This window comes from Protopterus annectens, chromosome 2.part1 (assembly GCF_019279795.1).
Source record: "Protopterus annectens isolate FY-2018-M chromosome 2.part1, PAN1.0, whole genome shotgun sequence".
NCBI classification, from domain to species: domain Eukaryota; kingdom Metazoa; phylum Chordata; order Ceratodontiformes; family Protopteridae; genus Protopterus; species Protopterus annectens.
Window position 1 is genome coordinate 1,465,432,629 of NC_056729.1, and position 25,474 is coordinate 1,465,458,102.

At 40.4% G+C, this 25,474-nt stretch overlaps 1 protein-coding gene across 1 annotated transcript in view; it reads right to left on the reverse strand.

Annotated features, from left to right (window-relative positions):
- WDR19 (WD repeat domain 19) overlaps nucleotides 1–25,474 on the reverse strand; it is a 3,663,919-nt gene that overhangs the window by 2,005,237 nt on the left and 1,633,208 nt on the right. The window contains exon 20 of the mRNA XM_044062937.1: nucleotides 3,355–3,464. Coding sequence (XP_043918872.1) covers nucleotides 3,355–3,464 — 110 coding nt within the window. The remainder of the gene's footprint in view (nucleotides 1–3,354; nucleotides 3,465–25,474) is intronic.

Sequence of the window (25,474 nt, forward strand, 5' to 3'; positions counted from 1 at the left end):
TTCGAGGAGAGCTTCTTGGTTCTATTTGGGATGGCACGATTCATGCATGAGTGGATGTGCTCGTACAGTGCCTTAGTGTAGGACTCAGCAGTCAAACTTTCAGTTCCTGTTTGCATGAGTGTCATGAAGTTTGTCACTTCTGACTTGAGTAGCATGAAGTTGGCTTTGGAGAAGTTTTTTACGGAGGTTTCCTTACTGGGGGGTGGGCGTGGGATGTGGATGTTAAGGGTGATTAGCTTATGGTCTGACCTGACCAACGAGGGGGTGACCATAGGTGTGGAACATCGATTTCCCATGTTGGTAATGACCAGGTCTAGGATATTGGACCCCCTGGTGGGACTATGGATTAGTTGATCCAGGGCGTTGAAATTTATGAATCCCAAGAACTGTTGGGCAAAGGTGTTGGTACACAAGTAGTTTTCCCAGTTAATGGCAGGGTAGTTGAAATCACCCAGTATTAGGGTGTTTGGTTGTATCTTAATATTTTACAGTATGTTTACAAAGGTGGAGTGAGAATCTTGGGGCATGGTGGGATCTGTAGCAAGCTACAATTTGGACTGCAGTCTTACCTAGTGAGATAATAAGGATTATACCTGAAGTTAAAAGCTACACTTCTGGTTCTTAATTTCTCTCTTTCTCCCATTTTCCACTCTTGTTATTTCCCCAAACTGGATGATGTATTTTTTGTGCTTACTATGTTTATATATCTAACTAGAATCATTCATTTTTAGTATTGTTTTTTATTCCCTAACTCTCCCTGCAATAATAATCAAGCCCCCTCCGGGTCACCATATGAATATATTTGTAGAGCCCTCTTGCCGATTTGTTCCCCTGGAAAGGAAAGTATTGAGGGTCAAGCAAGGAGCTGTCATCAGCTGTAACAGTTAGGGCTTTTTTTGTTATAACTCACTCCCTATTGGCACAACTGTGACTTTTTCAAGAGCATGCTCATGTGATGTACATTTGTGCTACCACACATGCTAATTAATCCATGTACATGGCAAACTACTATGTGCAAGTGCAGCCATCCAGTCCATAAAGGGAAGCAGACTATGAACCCTCCCCTAAGGTAGCCCAGATGACAATTGCTGGTTTACTCTCACTTACCCCAAACAGGGATCTACAACAGCTGAACAAAGGTCATCTGGTGCAAAGTCTGGGAATTATCCCTCTTTATCAACAGAATCATAAAATGTGTTTTATACTTTTATGCAATGGCTGATTTTTAACTATATATATATATATATATATATATATATATATATATATATATATGTATATATATATATATATATATGATTTGGATAATCCTTTTACATCTGATTCATTTCCCAAAATGTAAGTAATGGTCTCCCCATTTACATTTAGTATTTTACATAGCAGAAAAAAAAGAGTTGTTTCTAAAATGAAGAAACTGACTGTTCAGAATAAGAAACAATGTGTGGATAGCCCTCATTAGATGCCCTTTGCTTTCAGATTTTGATTTAAAGTTTTTTATTTGTCTTCCCACATACTATTCATTCTCTTAGTGCAATAATTCTGGACAAAGCCAAAAATAACAGGGACACAAAGGTCCAAAATGAGAGACATATTTTAGAAATAGCTCTTATCAGCTTAGAAAGTTGCTAGAATAATAGGTTGTGCATAGCATGCATTTTCTGAAGAAAATGAAATCTAAAACTCAGTTACTTCAATCCTCAATGAGTTGCAAGAAAGCCACACATTTGAAAATTAACAGTTAAAATATAAGGCAAAAACCTGGACAGTTTACAAAATTCTAGACAGTTGAGAGATGTATTCCAACCCCACTGCTGTCATTGTGTGAATATGAGAAAATCACTCAGTCTTCTAGGGTGGCCATATATATTTATATAATAAAGGGGCGTTACTATTTAAAAATGTGCACATTCACTGAACAGCCCAATCAGTGAGCACTTTTTAAATCGAGCATACACCAATAGAAACAAGTCCATCCACTGAAGTATTGTTGAGTGGCCAGACTTTCTATTGGCATATACTCAATAATACCATTCCTAACCTATTTTATCAGGGGCAGAGAAAAAAATGAGAAAAATCAAGAACGTTCTGCAAAACTTGGACAACTAAGATGATCGAACTATGATCGAATATACTGCCAGTACCCATATTTCTCAAATGTCAAATGTTTTGCAAAACATGCCTGATTTTCCTAATTTTTAGTCTACCCTTGCAAAATGTTTGATTTTCTAGTAAATTACTTAAGATATATCCATTAATAATGCCAGGTAGTATAGTAAATAAATAAAACAGACAAACTGCAACTGTCACTTCTCTAGCACTGCACTGATGTACTGTGGAAATGTTAAGTGCCGTACACATGTGCAGTACCATCAGTACATAGCAGAGAAGGTGGAAGAACACTAAAGTGCCATCATACAAATTATTTAAGAAAGTATGGTTGTGTAAGTTGCACCTACCATAACAGTAGACTTTCAAAGTCCTCATTGTTGCAGTAGTCTTAAGGCTATATGGATTGTTTTCTGCCCACAAGACAACTGTCCAGCTTCACAAAGCTCTAGCTCCCTTCCACACCTTCAATCTGCTGAAAGGACAAGCCCAAAGAAGAGAAATCAGCAGCCAGAGTGAAGACATTTTCAGGACTTTCTTGCCCATACAGAGAGAAGAGTATACTTATTCTGAACCTCTAACAGATACAACAGTAACAAATAACTTTAAATCCCCACATCTAGCTATATACAGAGGTAGGGGGATGGCAGGTGGATACAGTGCATAACACAAAGCCATTAAGGAAAGGGGGAATGCAAGACACGAGAGAAAGTAATAAATAGAGTGCAGGAAGGCAACAGCTGTAAAAAAATAAGTAAATAAAATAAAAGTCTGCATTTTAAAACAGAGGGACATTTCATTTTTGGCAGAATACCGGGGAGTATTTATTTCACAGATCAGGAAGAGGTTACAAAAACAGCATTTTTGAAGAGGCTGTAGAGGTAAAGGTAGTATGGAAATTCAAGAATGCACAGGACAGAAATAAAGAATTTTAGTGGGGTAAATGTCATTTGGCCTGAATATGTGGTCTTTTTTACTGTCATTTTCTATATTTCCATATTCAACATTTTAAAATAACCTAGATAAGCAATAAATAAAAAAGAAAAATACACTGATGCTTTATGCTACCTGCATTGATGTTTTATGATTCTTCAATGTTTAATAAGTATGAGGTTCTGGTAATGGTTTCTTGCTACAATACATAAAGAAATGAACTTAGCAAAAGGGCAACACAGGGTTAAGATTAACTTGCAATCCTAGGTGTCATGTCCATATACGCTTCTAAAAGGATTCCTCCAGAATACCTACGTGAATTCAAGCTGTATGGCATACTCTTTAGAAATAAATGAGATCTGGTCAGGAGCCAGGCGTTTAGCTAACTGAAGTGCACTGTCCCAGTGCTGCAAGTCTCTTCTCATCTAAAAGACAAAAAAAAAAAAAAAAAGTAGATATAGTTAGCATCCCATAACAATTTTTGAAATACACAATATAAACAATTTTCATGAGACAAAAGAAAAGTTTGTTGAGAAAATGCCATTTTGAGTTATATGGCATGATTATATGAATACTTCTACAGATAAAACGGCAGATTAATGCACAACAGCATGAATCTGAACCCCATTTAAACAGTATGAATGAAGTCAAGGCTGACACCGAAACTGATCCAGTTGGATCAGTGCTCTACCCCAGTTAACAAATTAATGATACAGTCAATGTACCCATGAACTACCACATAAGCAGTACATCCTCTTATACTCCTTTTAAGCACTTGCTCCCTATTGGTTCTTTCTGATCAGTCAATAAGTAGTTCCCTATATTATTCAGGCATGTCCAAAGGTCAGTTTCGGGTTTACTCTCCAGTCCAGCTGCTGAATCTGGGAATCTTGAGGCAATGTTACAACTGCCTTATGTATAGAGACCACCCTCTCCTCCTCCCAACAAGCTCAAATTTATGTGAGAGATGCAACTATATAGCCAAACTGGAGGCTAAGCTCTCTCAACCCTGTACTGGCACAGCCTGTCAGGAGGAGAAGGTAACCACACACACCACAAATCCAGTCTCACACAGACCTATCGCATCAGCAAACTAAACATATAAACACACAAAAACATACTTGGAGGCTCTAAATAAAAATCTGCCTAAGCAGCAGAGACCGCCAAAGCAGACATTCAAGCAACCCCTACCACGAAACAATACACACATAGCACATAGCTCACAAAGTCAGTGTGCCACACAGTCACAGTCCTTAAGGCTAAACAACACACCTAATACACTTGTAATAGGTCAGACACACTGACATCCCACTCACCAGGCTGAACAAGGAGAAGGTCACTGTAAGCTGCCTGTCGGGTGCCAGGATCCATCACATAACACAAGCACTCAGGTCACTCCAAAGCAAGTACAAATATGACTCCGTCATTGTCCATGCTGGTGTGAATGACCTGAGACGTACCTCCCTGGACTACATGAAAAAAGACAGAGGAGCTCTCTGAGCATGTAGCCCAGGCCGGTATGACCCTGACCTTGAGTAGCATCTTACCCTCACCAAGAATGATGCCACAGTATAAAGACAAAATGATCAATTTTAATAATTGGCTAAAGTATTGGTGTCACTCAAAGGGGATCCAGTGTCTGTCAGCCTGCGATGACATGCTCGACAAGCCATGTTGCTTCGCTAGGGACGGCTTGCACCTGTTACCTCTGGGTTTTCGAATACTGGCAAAGGCTCTTGCCTCCCCCATAGTGCCTTTTTTAGGCAAGGCTCAAAAGACAAACCCACCTCCATAGACAACACAAAGAAAAAAAAAACTAAGGGTAATGCTGCTCAACGCCAGAAGTCTAAACCTCAAGATGCATGCACTCGAGACTCCCCTCAGTATGGAGAATATCGATATCTGTGCAGTAACAGAAACCTGGTTCAAGGCTCCCGAGAGCACACCAGCACTAACAGGTTATACTTCATATCATGCTTTCCGGCCCCAAAACTAGGACCGAACCACAAAAGGAGGGGGAGTATCCATATTTATCAAAGATACCCACAGCTCCAGGTTAGTGGCACTGCACAAAGCATCGGAGACCATCCATGTGCAACTAACAGTGGGCAAAACTGCCTTTCAGTTTGTAGCCTGCTACAGACCACCCTCTGAAACACAGGAACCTCACTTGGCTTTCCTGAGAACACTGGAGAATATGAAGGTCTCTCCAAACACCATTATACTGGGTGACTTCAACTACCCAAACATTAATTCGGAAAACTACTCAAGCCCAAACACCCTCGCCCAACGGTTCCTAGAATTTATAAACTCAAATGCTATGGAACAACTGGTCACCACTCCCACAAGAGGGGAAAACATATTGGATCTGGTGATCACCAACATGGGGTCTCTATGTTCCACACCAGAGGTATACCCCTCATTGGTAAGATCAGACCATAAACTAATCTCACTGTACATCCATATTCCGTCCCCACCCCTAGCCAAGGAAACCACGGTGAAGAATTTCTCAAAAGCAAACTTCACACTTCTCAAAACCAAGGTGGAATCCTTCAAAGCCCCCGGGCCAGTGGAAAATACAGCCCAAAATGCAGAATCCTTTACAAAAGCATTCTATGGACACCTACAGGAATGCATGGAGCATGCTATCCCAAATAAAACCAAGACTCACTCCTCCAAAGGAAGGAGACCTGTCTGGTGGACCCTGGCCATAAATAAGCTATACAACAGAAGGAGAAAGCTACTACATGATAGGGCAAAATCCCAAAAGGGGAAGGCGTCTCTGATCAGTACTAGCAAGAAACTACGATCCCTCATAAAATCATCTAAGGCCAGCTTCGAAAGAAAAATTGCACAAGACACTAAAGATAGTCACAAGGCCTTCTTTAGTTATGTCAGAAACCTGGGAGGCAACTCCCAGATATGCTCTGAGTTAGTGCAAAATGACAGAAAATACACTGAACCCACAGACATTGCCAACATCCTGGCAGAAAGGTTCAATGCAAACTTCTCCCCCCTTCCCCCCCCAAAAACAGCAAATGTCTATCCCAACAGAGTGTAGCCTTCCTGAGATCACAGATGCACAGGTGAGAGCTGCCCTCTCCAAAGCAAAAAACACAGCATCAATGGGACCAGACGGTGTCCCGGGCTGCATCTTACACGAGCTCCAACAAGAACTAAACCCTCATATAAAGTCACTGTTCAATCTCAGCCTTACTACCAGGATATGTACCCAAGGAATGGCGTACAGCAACAGTGGCCCCACTCCACAAAGGTGGTGCCACAACAGACCCCGGAAACTATTGCCCTATAAGCCTGACTAGCCTGGTCTGCAAAGCTATGGAGCGTATCATCATGGAAATCATAAACAAAGACATTGGGAACCTCCAGACACTGAATCCTACCCAATTCTGCTTTGTTAAGGACAGATCTTGCCTCTTGAACCTGGTCGACTTCTTTGAAACAGTTACCAAAGCCATAGATGAAGGGAAGGTGGTCCACACAGCCTACCTGGACCTCGCAAAAGCCTTTGACACAATACCCCACTCGGGCATCATAAATAAGCTCACAAGCTTAAATATCAACCCCTATGTCACAAGATGGGTTGCAAACTGGCTCAGGGATTGAACCCACATGGTCAGAATAGCAGGTGTCATGTCAGACTTTAAACCAGTTACAAGTGGCGTCCCACAAGGCTCAGTCCTGGGACCTCTCTTGTTTGGTATATATTTTTCCGAGGTACAGGCTAACAAGGGTGGACTATGGCTGACCAAGTTCGCAGATGACTGCAAACTGGGTGCCGTAATTGACTCTCCGGCTGACACAAGCATCCTCCAAAAGGGTCTCACAGATACGGATAACTGGTGCCAGAGCCATGGCTTAAAGCTAAATGCCAAAAAGTGCATAGTCATCCCCTTTGGGAAAAACAAAGTGCCCACAAATTACCACATAGGTGGTAATCCATTAAATACAGAATAAGTAATTAGGGACTTGGGGACCCAAGTAGATAGCAATCTCTCCTTTGACAATCATGTTGCCAAAGTGGTTAGAAAGACCTTCTATATAGCCCACCTTATCAAGAAAGGGTTCACATCTAGATCAAGAGAGGTCATTGTGCCCCTCTACTAATCACTTATCAGGCCCATAATTGAATACAATGCCCCATTTGGGATGTACCTTACTCGACAACTGCAGCAACTGGAAAGACCCCAAAAGTACCTCACCAAGAGGATCAAGGGGCTCAAACAGATGCCCTATGCAGTTCGGCTAAAGAAACTCCAGCTCTACTCAGTTGCGTACCACCTACTCAGAGGTGATCTGTGTCTGACGTATAAAGCCATGTCCAACCCAGAATTAATGGACATGCTTCACTTTAGGAAATCCAAATCCCTTACAGCTACACGCTCCAGGGACTTGAACCTCAGCACAGAAATAAATAGGACATGCTGGAGGGACAGATTCATATCCCAGAGGCTCCCCTCACACTGGAACAAAATCCCAATCCATGTTAGGCAGAGCCCCTCACTGACCCTCTTCAAGAGAAGTCATGACGAGTGGATGGGAGATCGTAAGTTTACCCCTGGGATCTCTTCTGTGTCCCTGCTTGACAGAGGTACAGTAAACTAACCTTAAAAGGGCTACCTTCTGTGGCCTACTATACAGAGGCACAGTCAACTAATCTAAAAGGGTGGCGAAAGCTAAACACACTCTGGCTAGGCTTATAAATATCCTAGGGCAGATAACCTAGTATCAACCTATGAACCTAAAAATAAAATAAACACTCCTGGCTACATTTCTGTTTCTTACAGAGCATCTAATCAGAGACAGAACTCATGAATGTAAAGATATGCTTTCAAAATAATGGTCATGATAGTGATATAGCTTTTAAAACAAGGGTCATGATAATGATACAGTCAATGTACCCATGAACTACCACAAAAGTGGTAGTCTACTTAACATCGAAAGTGTGATAAGAAACCTTGGGACACAGGTGGACAGTAGTCTCTCCTTTGATAATCACATCACCACAGTGGTCAGGAAATCCTTCTACGTGGCACACCTCATCACAAAAGGTTTCTCATCCAGAAAAAAAGAGGTCATTGTTCCCCTCTACTCATCACTCATTAGACCCATTATAGAGTACAGCTCCCCTTTTGGTATGTACCTCACAAGACATCTACACAAACTTTAGAGGCCACAGAAATACCTCACAAAGAGGATTACTGGCCTCAGACAGATACCCTATGCAGACCGTCTCAAACATCTCCAGCTTTACTCAGTCACATATCGCCTACTCAGAGGCAATCTCTGCCTAACATACAAGGCTATATCAAACCCAGAGCTGTTGGACATGCTCCACTTAAAGAAATCCCAATCCCTCCGAACTACACGCTGTAGGGACCTAAACCTTGTCACCACAATAAACAGAACATGCTGGAGGGATAGATTCCTGTCCCAGAGACTTCCCATACTCTGGAACAGACTACCTATCTGGAACAGACTACCTATCTATGTCAAACAGAGCTCCTTATTAGCACTCTTCAAGACAAATCTTGATGATTGGATGGGAAATAGGAAATTCACCCCGGGGATCACTTCTGTGGTTCTGCTCGACAGGGGCATAGGAAAATAATTTTCTTGGGTTGCGAAAGCCAGGGTACCTTTTTGGCTAGGCTTATATAGGCCCTAGGGCCAATAGCCTAGTACCTATCTATGAACCTATGTATATCACAAAGATTAATTAAATATGAAATGCACTTGTTTGCTTTTGATAGTTCATCTCTACCACATACTGCCAGGGAAAATTTTGTGTGCCCTAATCACAGTGGGGCTGCATAACAGCAATGGTATGGGTGCCAAAAGCTTCAGAGATTTCTTTAGTCAAAAGGAGGCTACAAACCTGAAAGGAAATGCTAGGAAAAGAGAAATAAAAGTATAAACATATGTAAATATATACAAAGAGTATCTTCTTTTTCTTCTTTTGGCTTTACCTAATTAGGGGTCGCCACAGCGGATCACCTGTCCGCTCATGATTGGTAGTGGAGTTTTACAGTATGCATAATATACATCCAAACCCTGGCAATATATCTAACCCAGACAAGGAGGGCACAGGGAGGAAACAGCTACTGAAACAATGTTCAAATAGAATGCCAAGTTTACATGCACAATAGTACTATGTCCAACATTAGATCACTACTGCAGTATCCTAAACTGTATGCATAGATTACTAAAGTTTGTGATTATAAATGGAGAATGAAGGGGTAATCCCCTGGAGAATGGTCTTATCAGAGTCTGTTCTGGACCTGGAAAAGAAATCCAGTTTGTAATCCTTTGTGAAAGTATGCACAGAGGACTAAGTTACCGACCCCTGAATATTCCTAGAGCCACCTTCTTTCAAAAGAGCCACAGAATAAACCAAAGTCCTGGCACAGTGTGACCTGACATCCTCTGGAGCTTACTTATTTTGATGAGAATAACAGAAAGAAATAGCATGAGATAACCATCTAGAAACTGTCTGCTTTGGCACCAGTTGTCCTTCTTACCTTCACAGGAAGCAATTAATTAGCCTTCCTGAAGGATTTTGTTTTGTCCAAGCAGTATATGAGCCATCTGTGGACATCTAGAGTATGTAAGATTCTTTTTCGAGTCTATATTATAAACAGGAAAGCTGTAAACAGAGAATACATCTACATCGACACATAAAGGTCGAAACAGATAATCGGCAAAAATGAAACCGCCAAACGTATTTCGTCAACCAACAGCTCCATGCAGGTAAGCTCAAACTAACTAAATAAAATTAAATTAACATACTTTTGCAGGGGGGGGATCCCCCAGCGCCCCCCCACACCCCCCTACTTAAATATACCAACTCTGAGACCGCACCACAGTGGGGAAAAGGATATATTTCCTCATTCCCACGATCACCCTGCTCGCCAAGCAAATATGTTCGGCGTTTTCATTTTCACCGATTACGTATTTCGCTCTTTTTGTACATCAACCTTTATGTGTCGATGTGGATGTATTCGCTATTTTGGGCTTTCATGTTTATAATATAGACCCTCTTTTTCCCTTGTTTTTAGATTCTGGAAAAAATACAGGCAGAGTTGCTCAAGGAAAACTCTAAAATCACTTTAGCATAATAGACTGATTTGCTCTCAAATAAACCCTGTCCTTGAAGAAAATGAGGTAGGGTTGACTAATCATAACTCAGATGATTTTCTTGCAGAAGTTAGAGAAGTGAGTTTTTCTTGAGTATCCGTCCCCCCATTCCTGTTTTAGTTTTATACGGAGTCCTTTGAGCTACTTGCCCCTTGTGTATAGCTGGCCCTAGAAGCTCCTTCCAGTCTTATCCCCCTCTGCTCGTCTTACTGGTTACTGACAGAAGAAAATGGAAAAGCACTCCCATTAACACTGCTACTGTACTCTGAAACTGACTTAAAGTGTGTATGTTCCTCTTTGCTGACTCATCTGCCTTTGAATTGAATTGCAATTACTTGTAGCTACTTGTTAGACTTTTTTCTGGTACCTTTTCACTTGTGGCTATCTAAAGTCCGTCTTTAGACTGCAATTCTAGTGGGAGTAGAAAGGTGGCCTGGTCTGAGTTGGGAAACACGCAAGGGAGCATAAAGTAACAATTACTTGATGAAATTTGTTGGTACATTTACACTTTTAGCTAACCAAAGTGTGCATTTACAGTAAGAAGACTCAAACTGCTATTCTAGTGGCAGTAGTAAATTAACCTGGTCTGTCTGAAATGGGAAACACACAAGGGAGGCTTAAAGTGAGAATTTTTCATCAGCCAGATGGCCTTTTAGGGTCTTAGTTAATCTGCACTTGAGAGCTACTTTTGCTGTGTTTTTAATTTAAGAAGTTCCAGGATCCTCCATTTTGTGGCAGAAGTTGTTTATCTGGCCTCTGAGTTGGGAACCACTGCAGGGAGATTAAAATGTAGTTGAATATTGGCCAGGGAGCACAGGAATTAGTTTTCAGCCTTTTCTGTCCGATATAAATTAGGCATGTTTTCATGGAGCAGTTCACAACTCTGTGGTGGTTAGCAGTACACTGTATAATAGCAAATTTATAAAGCTAGTACTTAGTACTTAAACAAGTAAAACAGAAAGGCTTTTGCATGGAGCTAAGCTTAGGGTAGCTAAATAGTGTCATACACCACTAAGATCGCAGAACTTTCTAACATCTACCCTTCACCCTAGACACCACTCAGGTGACTCCTGTAAAACCAAGATGCTAAACCATAATAGCCTGACCATAACACAGGTCTTGACATCATGGATTTGCAGTTTCCTAATGTCTCTGTGGCCAGCTTGGTAGATATGGGCACATTGAGACAATGTAGCAATTGTCTCATGTACTCAGACAACCTTTTAATTCTTAAGAAAACTAACACAGTATGCGAGAGATGTACATACATAATCTGCTTGGAGGCAAAAATCTCATAAACAAGATTGTCAAAAACACATATTACATGTTTCACACAGAACGCTCACCTCACATATAAATCTTCTTATGCTAAGGCATGAAACCTCTTCTAACCTCAAAGACCTCCTAAGCCATCAAACAACATGTACCCTCAGCAATCACTAAAGCAGAGATCAAAAGCAACAACTAACATTACACATAAGCCTACACCCAATGATCCCCCAAGAATAAAATCCATAAGGCAATCAAACACTTCACTTAGTACTTTTGTCATAGGGGATTATATTATACTACACACAAAGGTTTCTCTCACCAGGCTGAACAAGGAGCAGATAACAGTTAGTTGCCTATCGGGAACCAGGCTCAACAATATCACACACACACTGAAGTCACTGAACCACAGGTACTAATATGATTCCATCATAGTCCACGTGGGTGTAAATGACCTGAGGTGTACCTCACTGGACTATATGAAAAGAGACATTATGGATCTCTCTGAATATGTGTCACTGACAAGTACATGCCTTGCATTCAGCAGTACTCTACCTTCACCAATGATGATGCCACAGTATGAACAGAAAATAATTTCTGGTGTCACTCCAGGGGAATCCAATATCTATCAGTATGGGAAGACATGGCTGACAGACCACCGTGCTTTGCCAAGGATGGTCTGCTCCGTCCTCCTGGGCTTTCAGATGTTGTCTAAAATGTTACCCATCCCAACTTCCAAGATGACTGCACACAGCTTATTTCTATCTCTCCCAGTGTGAAAACAAAAACTCAGCAGAGAAGCCCAGTAGACTTGTGCTTATGGGTAACTTTCAGTAATTAGCTAGTAAGTGCACTGCCTGGATGCCAGGAATAAAGAAATGCAGAAGACCTGGAAAAAATCAGCTACAAAAACTGAGAAAGAAACACTGACTGGGGACAGTTCTGCAGTTGTTTAGTAAAAATCAATGCAACCTTCAGCTATGACTTCCAGTAATCTACAGGAAGATGTAAGACAACTGCATACAAACCTGGTTAAAATAAACTAAACATTGATGGAGTATATCAGCACAAACAACAAAATGAAAAAAATGGAAGAAGCTTTAAACAGATAATCAGATGAGATGATAAAGCTGCAAAAATCCGAGGTTGAAATAAAGAAAAGGCTGGCTGAATATGAGACTGCTTTGGAAGAGATTTTTCCTAAAATAACAGCATTAGAGGACAGAGCCCATATGGAAACACCTGAGATTTTCAGGTATACTAGAGAAGCTGGAAGGAACAGACTGCATTAATTTCATGAAAGCACAAATAAGCAACTGGACTGGTATTCCTCAACAGTAGTTGTTAGTTGCAAGGGCACATTGTGTGTATGCCCCAAAACTGGCTATAAGAAAGCAACTTAGACCTTTAATAGTAAAGGTGCAATCCTACCAGCAGAAGGAGTTTATTCTGACAGAATTTTGGCAGAAGGACAAAGTACTAAAAGTGGGAGACAGCAGAGTGTTTGTGGAAAATGATTACTCGTACACCAGGCCGAAGAGGAGCAAATGTATTTCACTATTCAGGGAATGTCGAGATGCAGGTGTGAGATTCAAATTGCTGTACCCAGCTGTCTTCAAGGTATTCTTCCCTGGAGGGACAAAACATTTTTGATGAAGTACATGCTAAGAAGGAAATACAAAAGTTTGTCCAAAAAAAAACTGTGAAACAGGAGGAGATTCTGCTTCTTGTTATTCTCGTAATAAAGACCACAGAAGGACTGTAACTGTGAAACTCTTTCAAAATTTTCAACAGATAATGGGAGAAGGAAGGGAGCATGAGAGCTGACTAGAAGAATCAAGAGTAAATTGGAAATGAAGCAGAGACAGGATTTCAGAGATGAACAGTAATAAAACCAGTAACTTAACATGGGATTACAATGCAATAATTATATTTGCAAAATATGGCAAAACAAAAAAATCTGGAAATATTGGACTTTTGCAGAGTTTGTTGGACTTGTGGAGGACACAAAAGCATATGCCCTACTTCATGTCATTAATGTTCAGAAAATTGCTTTGAGGAGGGCAAGAGGATGGAGATAGTTAAGTGTAAGTAAATATTTTTTTAATAGTACCAATTCTGTGGCATGTCATTTTCTTTACATGCTATAAAGTAAGTTTTCTCAGTTATTTTCAAGTGTAATGAGGATTGTAAACAGATGCTGCTGTTCTATATTTTTCTTTTCTCCCTTCTCTCTCTCCTTGCTCAGTTTTAAGAAATGTAGGTACTGCAACATATAAAAAACGTGGTTAAAAACATGACAAAAGAAAAATTAACCTGCTTCTTCCCATTCTTGCATGGTGAAATTACTGGATTAAAGACCTTAGATTGATTTATTAATAAGTTTTAAAAGAGAGCAAGTAAATGAAAAAAAATGTTGAATATTCTGAGGCTTTTTTTCTAGCAAATACATGTAAGCTCTGTAATAATTCTGTAGCTGGTCTTCATGTTTCTATGGAAGCAATCTGATAAAGAGAAACTGGCTACAGTCTGGTGGATAGTGACTGGCTGAGAAAAAAAAGAAAAGATAAATTGGCTAAGAGATAATGTTTTCTGAAAGCATCCAGGGGTTTTCCCAAAGTAGATAATGTTCTCTGAAAGCATTCAGGGGCTTTCCCAAGGTAGTTAATGTTCTCTGAAAACATTCAGGGTTTTTCCCAGCTGTTGGAGCTATAAAGATATGACAAAACCAATCATCACTTAGTAGAAGCACAGGCTGCATCATGCATCTTAGCATGGATGGCCTTTCTTTTAGATTAACTCAAGTCAGTGAGTGTGGCTGTCAGTTTGGAAATTTTGTTCCTATTAGGAGGTTAAAACTTCAATATTTGAAGGTGTACATAGTTTTGTGTGTTAGTATTAAGTTAATAAGTTTTAGTGGGCTATTGGGGGTGTGTTTGTTTTGTTTTTTGTTTGAGGGCTTTCAATAAAACAAAAAGTTTTATAAGATGTGACATAGCCGCACGTGTATATGACAAGAAAAAAAACTGTAAACAAGTTCAACTCGCCAAACAGTATATGCATGTAACACAAACGTTGGAACTAGACATTTAACAAAAAAGGTGTTTTATATATATAAAAGGTGGGAATAACAACTTTTTCATACAATGGCACTTTCTTTAATGTCTTTAAATGCAAATGGCCTCTCAGATAAATATAAACAAGAAAGAGTAGTGAACTATATTAAAAAAATGTACAGTGCAAATAGCTACATTACAGGAGACACGCTAGGAAAAAAAATGAACATGTGAATTTGGTAAAGAAAGGTTTTCAGGGTGGTTATTCAGTGGAATACTTGGGACAAAGGAAACGAGGAGTACTTATATTAATTGCAAGAGGAGCTCCAATAGTGATAGAAAAAGATAAAAATAGAAAATAACAGCAGATTTGTAGTGCTAAGGGGCTACTGGCAAGGGAGGAGGATTACGCTGGCATATAATTACATTCCACCTAAAAATGCTGTAATGAAGCTTATGAAAATTCTGGGAGAAATAATCAGTTTAGTTTTCAGCAGGAAATATTATTTATTGGTGGAGAATGGAACTTGATTTGCAACAGTGAAGATGTGTATGGGGGGCCCAGAAGGGAAAATATAACAAAGGGGTTAGATTTTTGAAGACATTTATGAAAATATTTGGCATGGAACATGTGAATTCAGTAACAGAAGATTGTACGAATTTACATATTATTCCCCAAGACATGTGTGAATCAGCGTGCCTTCGCTGAAAGTTGGGCATCAGGCTGGCAACTCGGCACCGTAAAAATCGGCTGCCAATCATTAGCGGACCGGAGTCCCGCTGTGGCGACCCCCTAACTGGGAAAAGCCGAAAAGACAAACAACATATTATTCCCCCAAGATATAAAAACTGGGCCAGGCTAGACAGAATTTACATTTTACAGGAACATTTACATTTAACTGAAGTTCTTGATACCCACCCAATAATTATTTCAAATAATAGCTAAAATAAAAACACTGGGTAATGAAATAAAAATTGACACTTTCCCACCTGTCTGTTGAAAAGAGAGGAATTTAAGGAATGGATAGTGGAGATTATTCAGGAGCTGTTAGACAGGCTAGACATTTCTTCTGAAAATATAGCTAAGGAGTGGGATACAATTAAAGTGGAGTTTAAAAATAGGGTGGAAATAAAGGAAAGGGAGCTATGGTTCAGAAGTAACAAGAATTATTTACAGGGATTGACAAATGTGAAAGTATTGCAGAATAAGGGGAATCTCACACAACAGGAAGAGGATCAACTACAGAATGCTAGGCAGAAAATAAGGGATTACCTCAATAATATGCACAAGCTTAGAAAGATTGTGGTTAAGCAACTGTTTTTTGATTATAACACTAGCACAACAACTTGGGCAACAGAAGTAGAAAGGGCTGTCGCCAAACTTATGGAGCCTATAACACAGAAGGTAACAAGAGATCATGTAGATGTATTAGAAACATTTCAGAAATTCTATGAGAGTCCCTATAAAGCAGAGAAATATGAAAATCAAGAAATGGTGCACATGGAAATGTTTATGGAAGAATTAAATATGCCAAGGTTAAAGGCAGATGAGGCTCAATTACTAACAGGATAGGAATAGATGAGATAAGTATTGTGATGTATAACCAATCTACAGGAAAGTCCCCAGGAATAGATTGTATTCCTGTGGAAGTCTGGAATCTAGGAGGAAAAAAAAACTGATAAAATCTGGAAGGTTTTGTTTAACAATATCTAAAGAGGAGGAGAAGTACCACTGTCCTAGAAGAAAGCAGTGATAGCTGTAAAACCTAAAGGGTAAGGATCCATCAGATCCAGCTTCATACAGGCCCATTTCAATACTAAAACCATGACTATAAAGTGTTCATGTCTATTCTACAATGGCTAAAAGAATGACTAAAGTAATGTCAAAATTGATAGATATGAATCAACGTGATTTTGTGGAGGGGAGGCAAACATTTACCAACATTAACAAAACACTGATGATCCAGAAGGAAGCAGAATGTAAGAAAATGCCATTGTTGTTGGTGGATCTTGATGCAGAGAAAGCATTTGACAGAGTAAGCTGGGACTTTATGAGCACGGCAATGGTATCATTTGCATTTCCTGAAAAAAGGTTGATTAGGGGAATATATGAGGGATTGGAGGCAAAAATTAAAGTGGGTGGGGTCCTCTCTGATAATTTCTGCTTGGGCAGAAGAACCAGGCAGGAGTGTCCTCTTTCCACTTTATTATTTGCATTATATTTAGAACCATTGGCAAAGAAAATAAGGAACTCAGAAATTCAAGAATATAATTGGTATGGTAGTCAAGTAAAGCAGGCTTTATTTCCAGGTGATATTATTTTGTACCAGAGAAAACCAGAAAAAGACATTACAGTGTTACTGAACATTTTGAGACAATTTCAGATCTTTTTGGGATACAAAATTGATGAAGCTAAAATAAAGGCAATAGCGGTAAATTGAGTACCCACACATGAACTGGTTCAGGAGTACCCATGTTTATGGGGACATGATAAAATTAAATGATTAGGAGTATGGACTAAAAATGATGTTAGTATGGCAGGTGAGGATATGTGGGAAGATACTAAACAAAAGATGATACAAAAACTGAGAAAATGGAAACTGTGCTATATGGATATGGATAGTAAGATACAAGCAGTTAAATGTTTTTAGTCCCTTTAGTCTTATACACAAGTATTCATATTTTTATCAACAAGAGGAGAAGTTCTGGGTAGCAACTAATAAAGAGCTGAAGGACTTTATCTGGGAGGGTAGACAGCAAGAGTCAATTGGAACAAGATGATTCTTCCAGAAGAACAAGGCGGATTGGGATTACCCAGTTTGAAGGAGTATTTCAGAGCTACAAAGTTAAGACTTCTATACATAGCACATGCAGAAAACTATAATTCAAAGTGGAAAGGGACGATGATGAAACATGGGGGAAGCTCAAGAAATAAGGAGAGACTGGGATTTTGGATGCAGGCTTTTAAGGAGAATAATGATAACCATGCAGAATATTATATCCATAAAGTAGCAGATAGTATTCTAAGAACTAAACTAACACATAAATGGAGAAAGGAAACTCTGCCGATAGGTATGACTGCAATTAGGGATATAGATAATAGGCAAGAGGGGGCCAGAATTTACTGGAGAAGACTGGCAAAGGAACCAAGGTACTGGGAGCAAATAACTAAAGAGAGAAAGTTGACAAAATGGGAAGACGCCAAGAATGTATTTAGACTGCAGGTTATAGACTGCCTTCCCTATCAGGGACTGACATCAGAGTATAGGCAAACAGAAAGAAATGGGGAGTCCTAAATGAAAGACCAGCAGTGGTCTTTCATTTTTTAATTTTTTAATTTTTGGTTTTTAATAGAATCTAGAACAAAAGCTGTTATTAGAAAATGAATAATTAGTAGAGCATATCAAATATTACATGATAACTATAAGAATAAATCAGAAAAAGTTAGAAAGGATTGGGAAGGGTGAATGGACTGGATAAGCAATTCACAAAAAAAACAATGGGAGGATATATACATGTCTCCCAAATATGCAACAAAACCTAGAAGATTTACGATTTTTGCCTGGAAATGTTTACATACATATTTTTATACCCCAAGTAGACTCCAGTGAATTTTTCCTCAGGTAGACTGTAAATGTTGGAGGTATGAAGAGGAAGAAAGTGGTAACTGGGAACATATTTTCTGGGAGTGCGGTCAGTTGGCAGACTTTAAGGATTCCCTGCAGGATGCACTGTCGGAGATGCTGGGAGGGCAGATTGGTCTGATGAGGGAGATGATTTTTCTGAGCGATGATACAGAATTGGAATTGCCTAGACATAGTAAGACCTTGATGTGTCTAATAATGGTGGCTGCCAAAAAAGCAATTACTAGAAAACGGAAATCAAAATCTTAACCAACTATACTGGAAGTAGTAAATATAGTAACAGAGATAAAACAGTTGGAAGCGAGATCTTTAAAAAATGGTAGGAGCAAACTACATAGGAAAAAATGGGAATTGTGGGAACAATACATACAAGGGAAGAATGACGCCTAAAAGGCAGCAGGACATAAATGAGCTATGTAATGTCTGAGTTAAAAAGATGGGGTAGAGGATAAGTGATGTATAATGGTTGCAAGTGGGAGCGTGTTATGGTTTGTGATGTAAAATGCTTACAACTAGGATTGTGTCAGTGTGGTTTGTCTTCCTTTATATAAATGCATGATTGCCCATGTAGTAAGTGATGATTTAATAAAGATGTTTATTATTTAAAAAAAGCATAAATTGAATAATTTATGTAATACTGCTTAGGTTATATGATATATATATATATATATATATATATATATATAGGAATTTATGTGAAGTATAATGTTTGTTATGTTAGTATAGTTTGATTACTTTTATATAAATGTCTTCTTCTTCTTTCGGCTGTTCCTGTTAGGGGTCGCCACAGTGGATCATCTGATTCCATTTCTTCCTGTCCTCTGCATCTTGCTCTGTCACACCAACCACCTGCATGTCCTCTCTCACCACATTCATAAACTTTATCTTAAGCCTTCCTCTTTTCCTGTTACCTGGTAGCTTCATCCTAAGCATTTTTTTCTCAATAAACTCAGCATCCCTCCTCAGCACATGTCCAAACCAATATAACCTTGCCTCTACGGCTTTGTCTCTTAACCTTTCAACCTGGGTTGACCCTCTAATATACTTATTCCAAATACTGTCCACCCTTGTCACACCCAGTGCAAATCTTAACATTTTTAACTCTGCCACATCAAGCTCTAACTCCTGCCTTTTTGTCAGTGTCACTGTCTCCAACCCATATAACATAGATGGTCTCACTACCCTCTTGTAGACCTTCCCTTTCACTCTTACTGGTACTCGTCTGTCACAAATCATTCCTGACACTCTTCTCCACCCACTCCATCCTGCCTATACTCTCTTCTTCACCTCTCTTCCACACTCACCATTACTCTGAACTACTGATCCCAAGTATTTAAACTCATCCACCTTCGCCACCTCTACTCCTTGCATCCTCACCATTCCTCTATCCCCCCTCTCATTCACACACATATATTCTGTCTTAGTCCTGCTGACCTTCATTCCTCTTCTCTCTAGAGGATATCTCCATCTCTCCAGGGTCTCTTCAACCTGTTCCCTACTCTCACTACAGATCACAATGTCATCTGCAAACATCATAGTCCATGGGGACTCCTGTCTGACCTTGTCTGTCAACCTGTCCATCACCACTGCAAATAAGAAAGGGCTCAGAGCTTATCCTTGCTGTAATCCCACCTTAAACGCATCTGTCACTCCCACCGCAGACCTCACCGCTGTCACACTACCCTCGTACATATCCTGTACCACTCTTGCATACTTCTCTGACACTCCCGACTTCCTCATACAATACCACAATTCATCTCTAGGCACCCTGTCATGTGCTTTCTCTAAGTCTAAAAAAACACAATGCAACTCCTTCTGACCTTATCTGTACTTCTCCATCAACACTCTCAGAGCAAGCATCGCATCTGTAGTGCTCTTTCCCGGCATGAAACCATACTGCTGATCACTGATCATCACATCCTTTCTTAACCTAGCTTCCACTACTCTTTCCCATAACTTCAAGCTGTGACTGATCAATTTAATCCCTCTGTAGTTACTACAGCTCTGCACATCACCCTTATTCTTAAAAATCGGTACCAAAACACTTTTTCTCCATTCCTCAGGCATTCTCTCACTTTCCAAAATTTCATTACACAATCTGGTTAATAACTCCACTGCCGTTTCACCTAAAGACCTCCATGCTTCCACAGGTATGTCATCCGGACCAACAGCCTTTCCATTCTTCATCCTCTTCATAGCTATCCTTAATTCCTCCTTACTAATCCATTGCACTTCATGATTCACTATCCCCACATCATCCAACCTTCTCTCCCTCTCATTCTCTTCATTCTTCAACCCCTCAAAGTACTCTTTCCAGCTGCTCAACACACTCTGCTCGCTTGTAAGTATGTACGTAAGACCTCCACCTCACAATTACCCTTTTTCAATTTCCACCATTTGATCCTTGGTGCTGCCCTCACACTCCTCTTCTTGATCACCAATGTCATCTTACAAACCACCATCCTGTGCTGCCTAACTACACTTTCCCCGGCCACCACTTTACAGTCTCCAATCTCCTTCAAACTGGCCCTCCTACATAAGATATAATCCGCCTGTGTGCATCTTCCTCTATTCTTGTATGTCACCCTATGCTCCTCCCTCTTGTTAAAATACGTATTCACCACAGCCATGTCCATCCTTTTCGCAAAATCCACTACCATCTGACCTTCTGCATTCCTTTAACACCATACCTACCCATCACTTCCTCATTCCCTCTGTTCCCTTCACCAACATGCCCATTGAAATCTGCTCCAATCACCACTCTCTCACCCTTGGGTACAATCACCACCACTTCATTTAACTCGCTCCAAAATTTCTCTTTCTCGTCCATCGCACACCCAACTTGTGGAGCATATGCACTATCATAAATTTGCCTATTTCACCAGTGATAATTCAATAAAGGTTTTGGGGAAAAAAAAACTTTATCCATCTCATTACAGTTTTTTTTTTATGCAATGGCAAAATTACCAACAAAGTCACACAAAAAAAAAAAAAAAAAAAAAAAAAAAAAAAAAATCAAAGCAACCTTCAATGCTATGAGATGCCATAAATGTAGATGTTCGAGTGTATTCACTGTTGCAGTCATTACATTTGGGTAATCTGCTGGCAGGTTGCCCTCAGTCGGCCTGAATTCCAAAGTGTTGGGTCCTGCGTCAGTTGCTGTCTTCTCTTCCATGACGTCAGGTCGTCAGGGGTATAAAACATGCAGCCGACGCCATTTTCTTTAGTTTTTCTTGCCTCCGATGTCAGGTGCCCCCAAAAAGGTAGCAATATTTTTTATATATACATATATATATATATATATATATATATATATATATATATATATATATACACACACACACACACACACACACATATATATATATATATATATATATATATATATACACACACACACATATATATACATGCACCAATATAAACTTTACCTTCATCTACAAGCAAATACACCACATAGGTTGTAGAAGATAGAGAAGGAAAGATAAATTGTAGAATGACAGGAGGATGGCGAGAGGGTAACCTGGACTGCAACAGTGAATACACTCGAACATCTACATTTATGGTAAGTGTACACAACTGTACTATGTTCTTCATGTTTCACTGTTGCAGTCATTACATTTATGTAGAATCCCAAAGCTATGGTTGGGAGGCTGGAGCTAAACAGCATTAGGTGCAGCTATAAGGCCCTGCAGTGGCAAAGCCTGCCCTGGACTTAGAGTAGAGAGGCAAATGGTAATGCTTTGTAAAGGTGTGAACAGAACTCCAAGTAGCAGCCTCTAGAATGTCTTTGGTTGGTACGCCTCTGAGAAAGGCTGCCGAAGTAGTTGCAGCTCTGGTGGAATGAGACCTAATGTCCTTGGACACAGGTTTACCATGGTGTGAGTAGCAGAAACGGATGCAGTGGCTTATCCACTTTGAAACTGTCTGCTTTGAGATAGCCTTTCCTTCTGATCCTGCAGCATATGACACTAGTAATTGCTCAGTTTTTCTTAGAGCTTTTGTCCTGCTCAAGTAGAATCTTAGCTGTCTCTGTACGTCCAAGGAATGCAGAATTCTCTCCCCTTTGTTCTGCGGATTTGGATAAAAAGTTGGCAGATGAATTGTTTGGTTAAGAGCCACACTGGAAACCACCTTAGGCATAAAAGTAGGATTTGTCCTCAGAGACACCCTGTATGGGTAAAATATGATAAAAGGCTCTACAGCCATGAGGCTCTGTAGCTCTGAAACCCTTCTTGTTGAAGTAATTGATAGTAGCAGGGCTGTCTTCCATGATAAGAACTTTATATCAGCGGTAGCGGCTGGTTCAAATGGAGGCAGGGTGAGCTTTTCCAACACATAACTGAGGTCCCATGCAGGTAATGGTGATCTCCTAGGGGGCCTTAGGTTTTTGGCTTCTCTAGGATACTGCTTTAGTAAGGGATGAGAATAGATTGGTGGCTCTGTATTGTAATGAGCCAAAATGGCAGAGGCATGGATTTTGATTGATGAGAAAGATAGGCCTTTGTCAAGCATCTCAGTTAAGTATTGTAATATCTGAGGAATATGTGGTTCTGCTGTATCAATTTCTTGTGCTTGATTCCATGCACAAAATCTCTTCCATTTGTCAGCATAAGGTTTTCTAGTACTAGGCCTTCTGGCTTCCAAAATGACATCCATCACAGCTTTACTGAGAGGTGTCATTGGTATGTTTACATGATTAGCCATGCTGCCAGGTTCAGAGTCCGTAGTTGATTGTGCAGGATCTGATTGTTTTGCCGAGACAGTAGTTGTGGTCTTTGAGGCAAGGTCCAAGCTGGGTATTGAGGCAAGTTCCTTAGGACTGGGTACCAGTATTGGCGGGGCCAGTCCTGGGCAATTAATATCATCTTTGGTTTCTCTTGTCTGATTTTAGGAGGACCTTGGGTAGAAGAGGCAGAGGAGGAAAGGCGTAAACTGACAGGTTTTTCCAGCTGAAAGATAGGGCGTCCACTTTCCATGCTTGTCTGTGATAAGTCCTTGTGCAGAATCTTTTCAGTTGATAATTTTGAGGAGAGGCAAACAGATCTATGTCTGGGCTCCCCCCATTTCTCTGTTATCATGCTGAATACTTGTGGATTTAGTTTCCACTCGTGAGGATCCATAAGGTTGCTGCTTAAATCATCTGCCAGAGTGTTCTGTTTTCCTGGCAGGAATTGAGCTTGAAGATTTATCTGGTAGGTCAAAGCTGTGTCCCACAGTGCCATGGCTAATCTGCAAAGGGGGTATGAGTGTGTGCCCCCTTGCTTGTTTATATACCACATGACTGTGGTGTTGTCCGTCTTTATCAGTAGTTGTCCTGGATGAATTAAGTCCTTGAATGCTGTTAGGGCATTTTGAACAGCTAGCATCTCTTTCTGGTTGATATGTAGATGCATTTGATTTGGAGCCCATATGCCCTGAATGCATTTTCCTGCCATGCGGGCCCCCCCAGGCATAATCTGATGCGCCTGTTGTTAAGGTTTGTCTGGCAGGGGGTAGAGTGAAGGGCCATCCCATGTTTTGGTGACAGGTCTTTGCCCACCATAGAAACTCCTGTTGCAGGCAGGGGATGAGAGGAATCATAGTTTCCAGACTGTGTGAATGCTGACTCCATAAACTTTTTAGGTACCACTGAAGTTTCCTCATATGCAGTCTTGCATATGGAATTAGTAGAATGTAGGATGCCATGAAGCCCAGAGCCTGCAGAATCTGTCTTGTAGAAGACTGGGTCTTTGTTGCCATCAGTTTGAAGTAAGTAGTCAGTTGTCTTTGTTTGTCTGGCATGAGGTAAGCCATCTGGGCAGTTGTATGCAAGCTTGCACCCAGGAATGTTATCTTTTGAGAGGGTACCAGTTGTGATTTATTTTCGTTTATTGTGTACCCTAGGCATGCTAGAAGCCTTTTCACAAACGCCAGGTGTCGTAGAAGAGTGTTCTTGTTCTCTGCTTGAATGAGACAGTCATCCAAGTAAGGATATATTTGAATACTTCTTTGTCTGCAAAATGCAATTACTGGTGCCAGGCACTTTGTAAAGACCCTGGGTGCAGTAGATAAGCCAAAGGGCAGTTCAGAGAATTGGTAATGCATTACGCCAGCCTTGAATCTGAAGTATCTTCTGCATGACTGTCTTATTGGGACATGCAGGTATGCCTCTTTTAAGTCTAAAGTCACTAGCCCAGCATTCTTGCCCAACATGGGCAGAAGCTGTTGCAAAGTGAGCATTTTGAATTTTGGAATGTCCAGGTATGTGTTCAGAATCGATAAATCCAGTATTGGCCGCCAGGCCTTGTCCTTTCTGGGTACCAAGAACAGTCTTAAGTAAAAACCTTGTCCTTTTTCCTGTTCTGGTACTATCTGAATGGCCCCCATATCCATGAAGGACGTAACCTGTTTCTGTGCCTCTGCCCACTGGTTCTTTGGCAGGTCTGGCCAACCATTTGTCATTGGCAGAGTGTGGAAATGGAATCTGTATCCCTGTGATACGATGTTCAGTACCCACTTGTCCTGGGTTTTTAACTGCCAATTTTGAGCAAAAAGTGCTAATTTTCCCCCTATGGGTGCTGCCAAAAGATAAGTGTTTGGTGTAGGCAGAGGGAAGTCATTGGGATTGCTTTCTGTAGGTTTGTGCTTTATCTCCTCCAGATTTGGAGGTGGATGCACCCCATTGCTTTGACCTGTATGAGTCTTAAGCCTGGTACCTGGAACCCTTAGGGTGTCTGGATTAGCCCCTTTGAGCTCTGTCTGACACAGAAAAGGACCAATTTTTTGTAAGCCAGTGTCTACTGAATCTAGGTGGCTGCAATTGTAAGAAATCTTTAACAGTTTGCATAGACTTAGCTTTGTCTTCCATTTTCTTTAAAACCTCTTCTGCCTTAATACCAAACAGAGAATCATGCTGTAAAGGTGCATCTAGTAATTTAGCTTTAACATGATCAGGCAAATTTTGCTTCTTTAACCAGGCATGCCTCCTAATCACAGATTCAGTAACTGCGGCCCTGCAGGAGGCCTCTAAAGAATCAAAACCACATTGCAAAGTATGCTTTCCAACTTGTTCAGCTGCATGCAATATTTCCTGCACATTCTGAAATCAACATCATTTTCTGTTTCAGCAATCCCATAACATGTTGTTGGTACTTAAGCATATGAAATTGACAGTTTAAGGCCCTGATTGCCAAGGTTGCAGATGTATAAACCTTTTTTCCCCATCTATCCAACGCCCTGGAATATCTGTCAGAGGGGGTAGGGTTTTTTGCTGTTGAGGCCTTAACTCTCTTAGGACCCTGTGAAATAGTTTCAGGATCAGCAGCA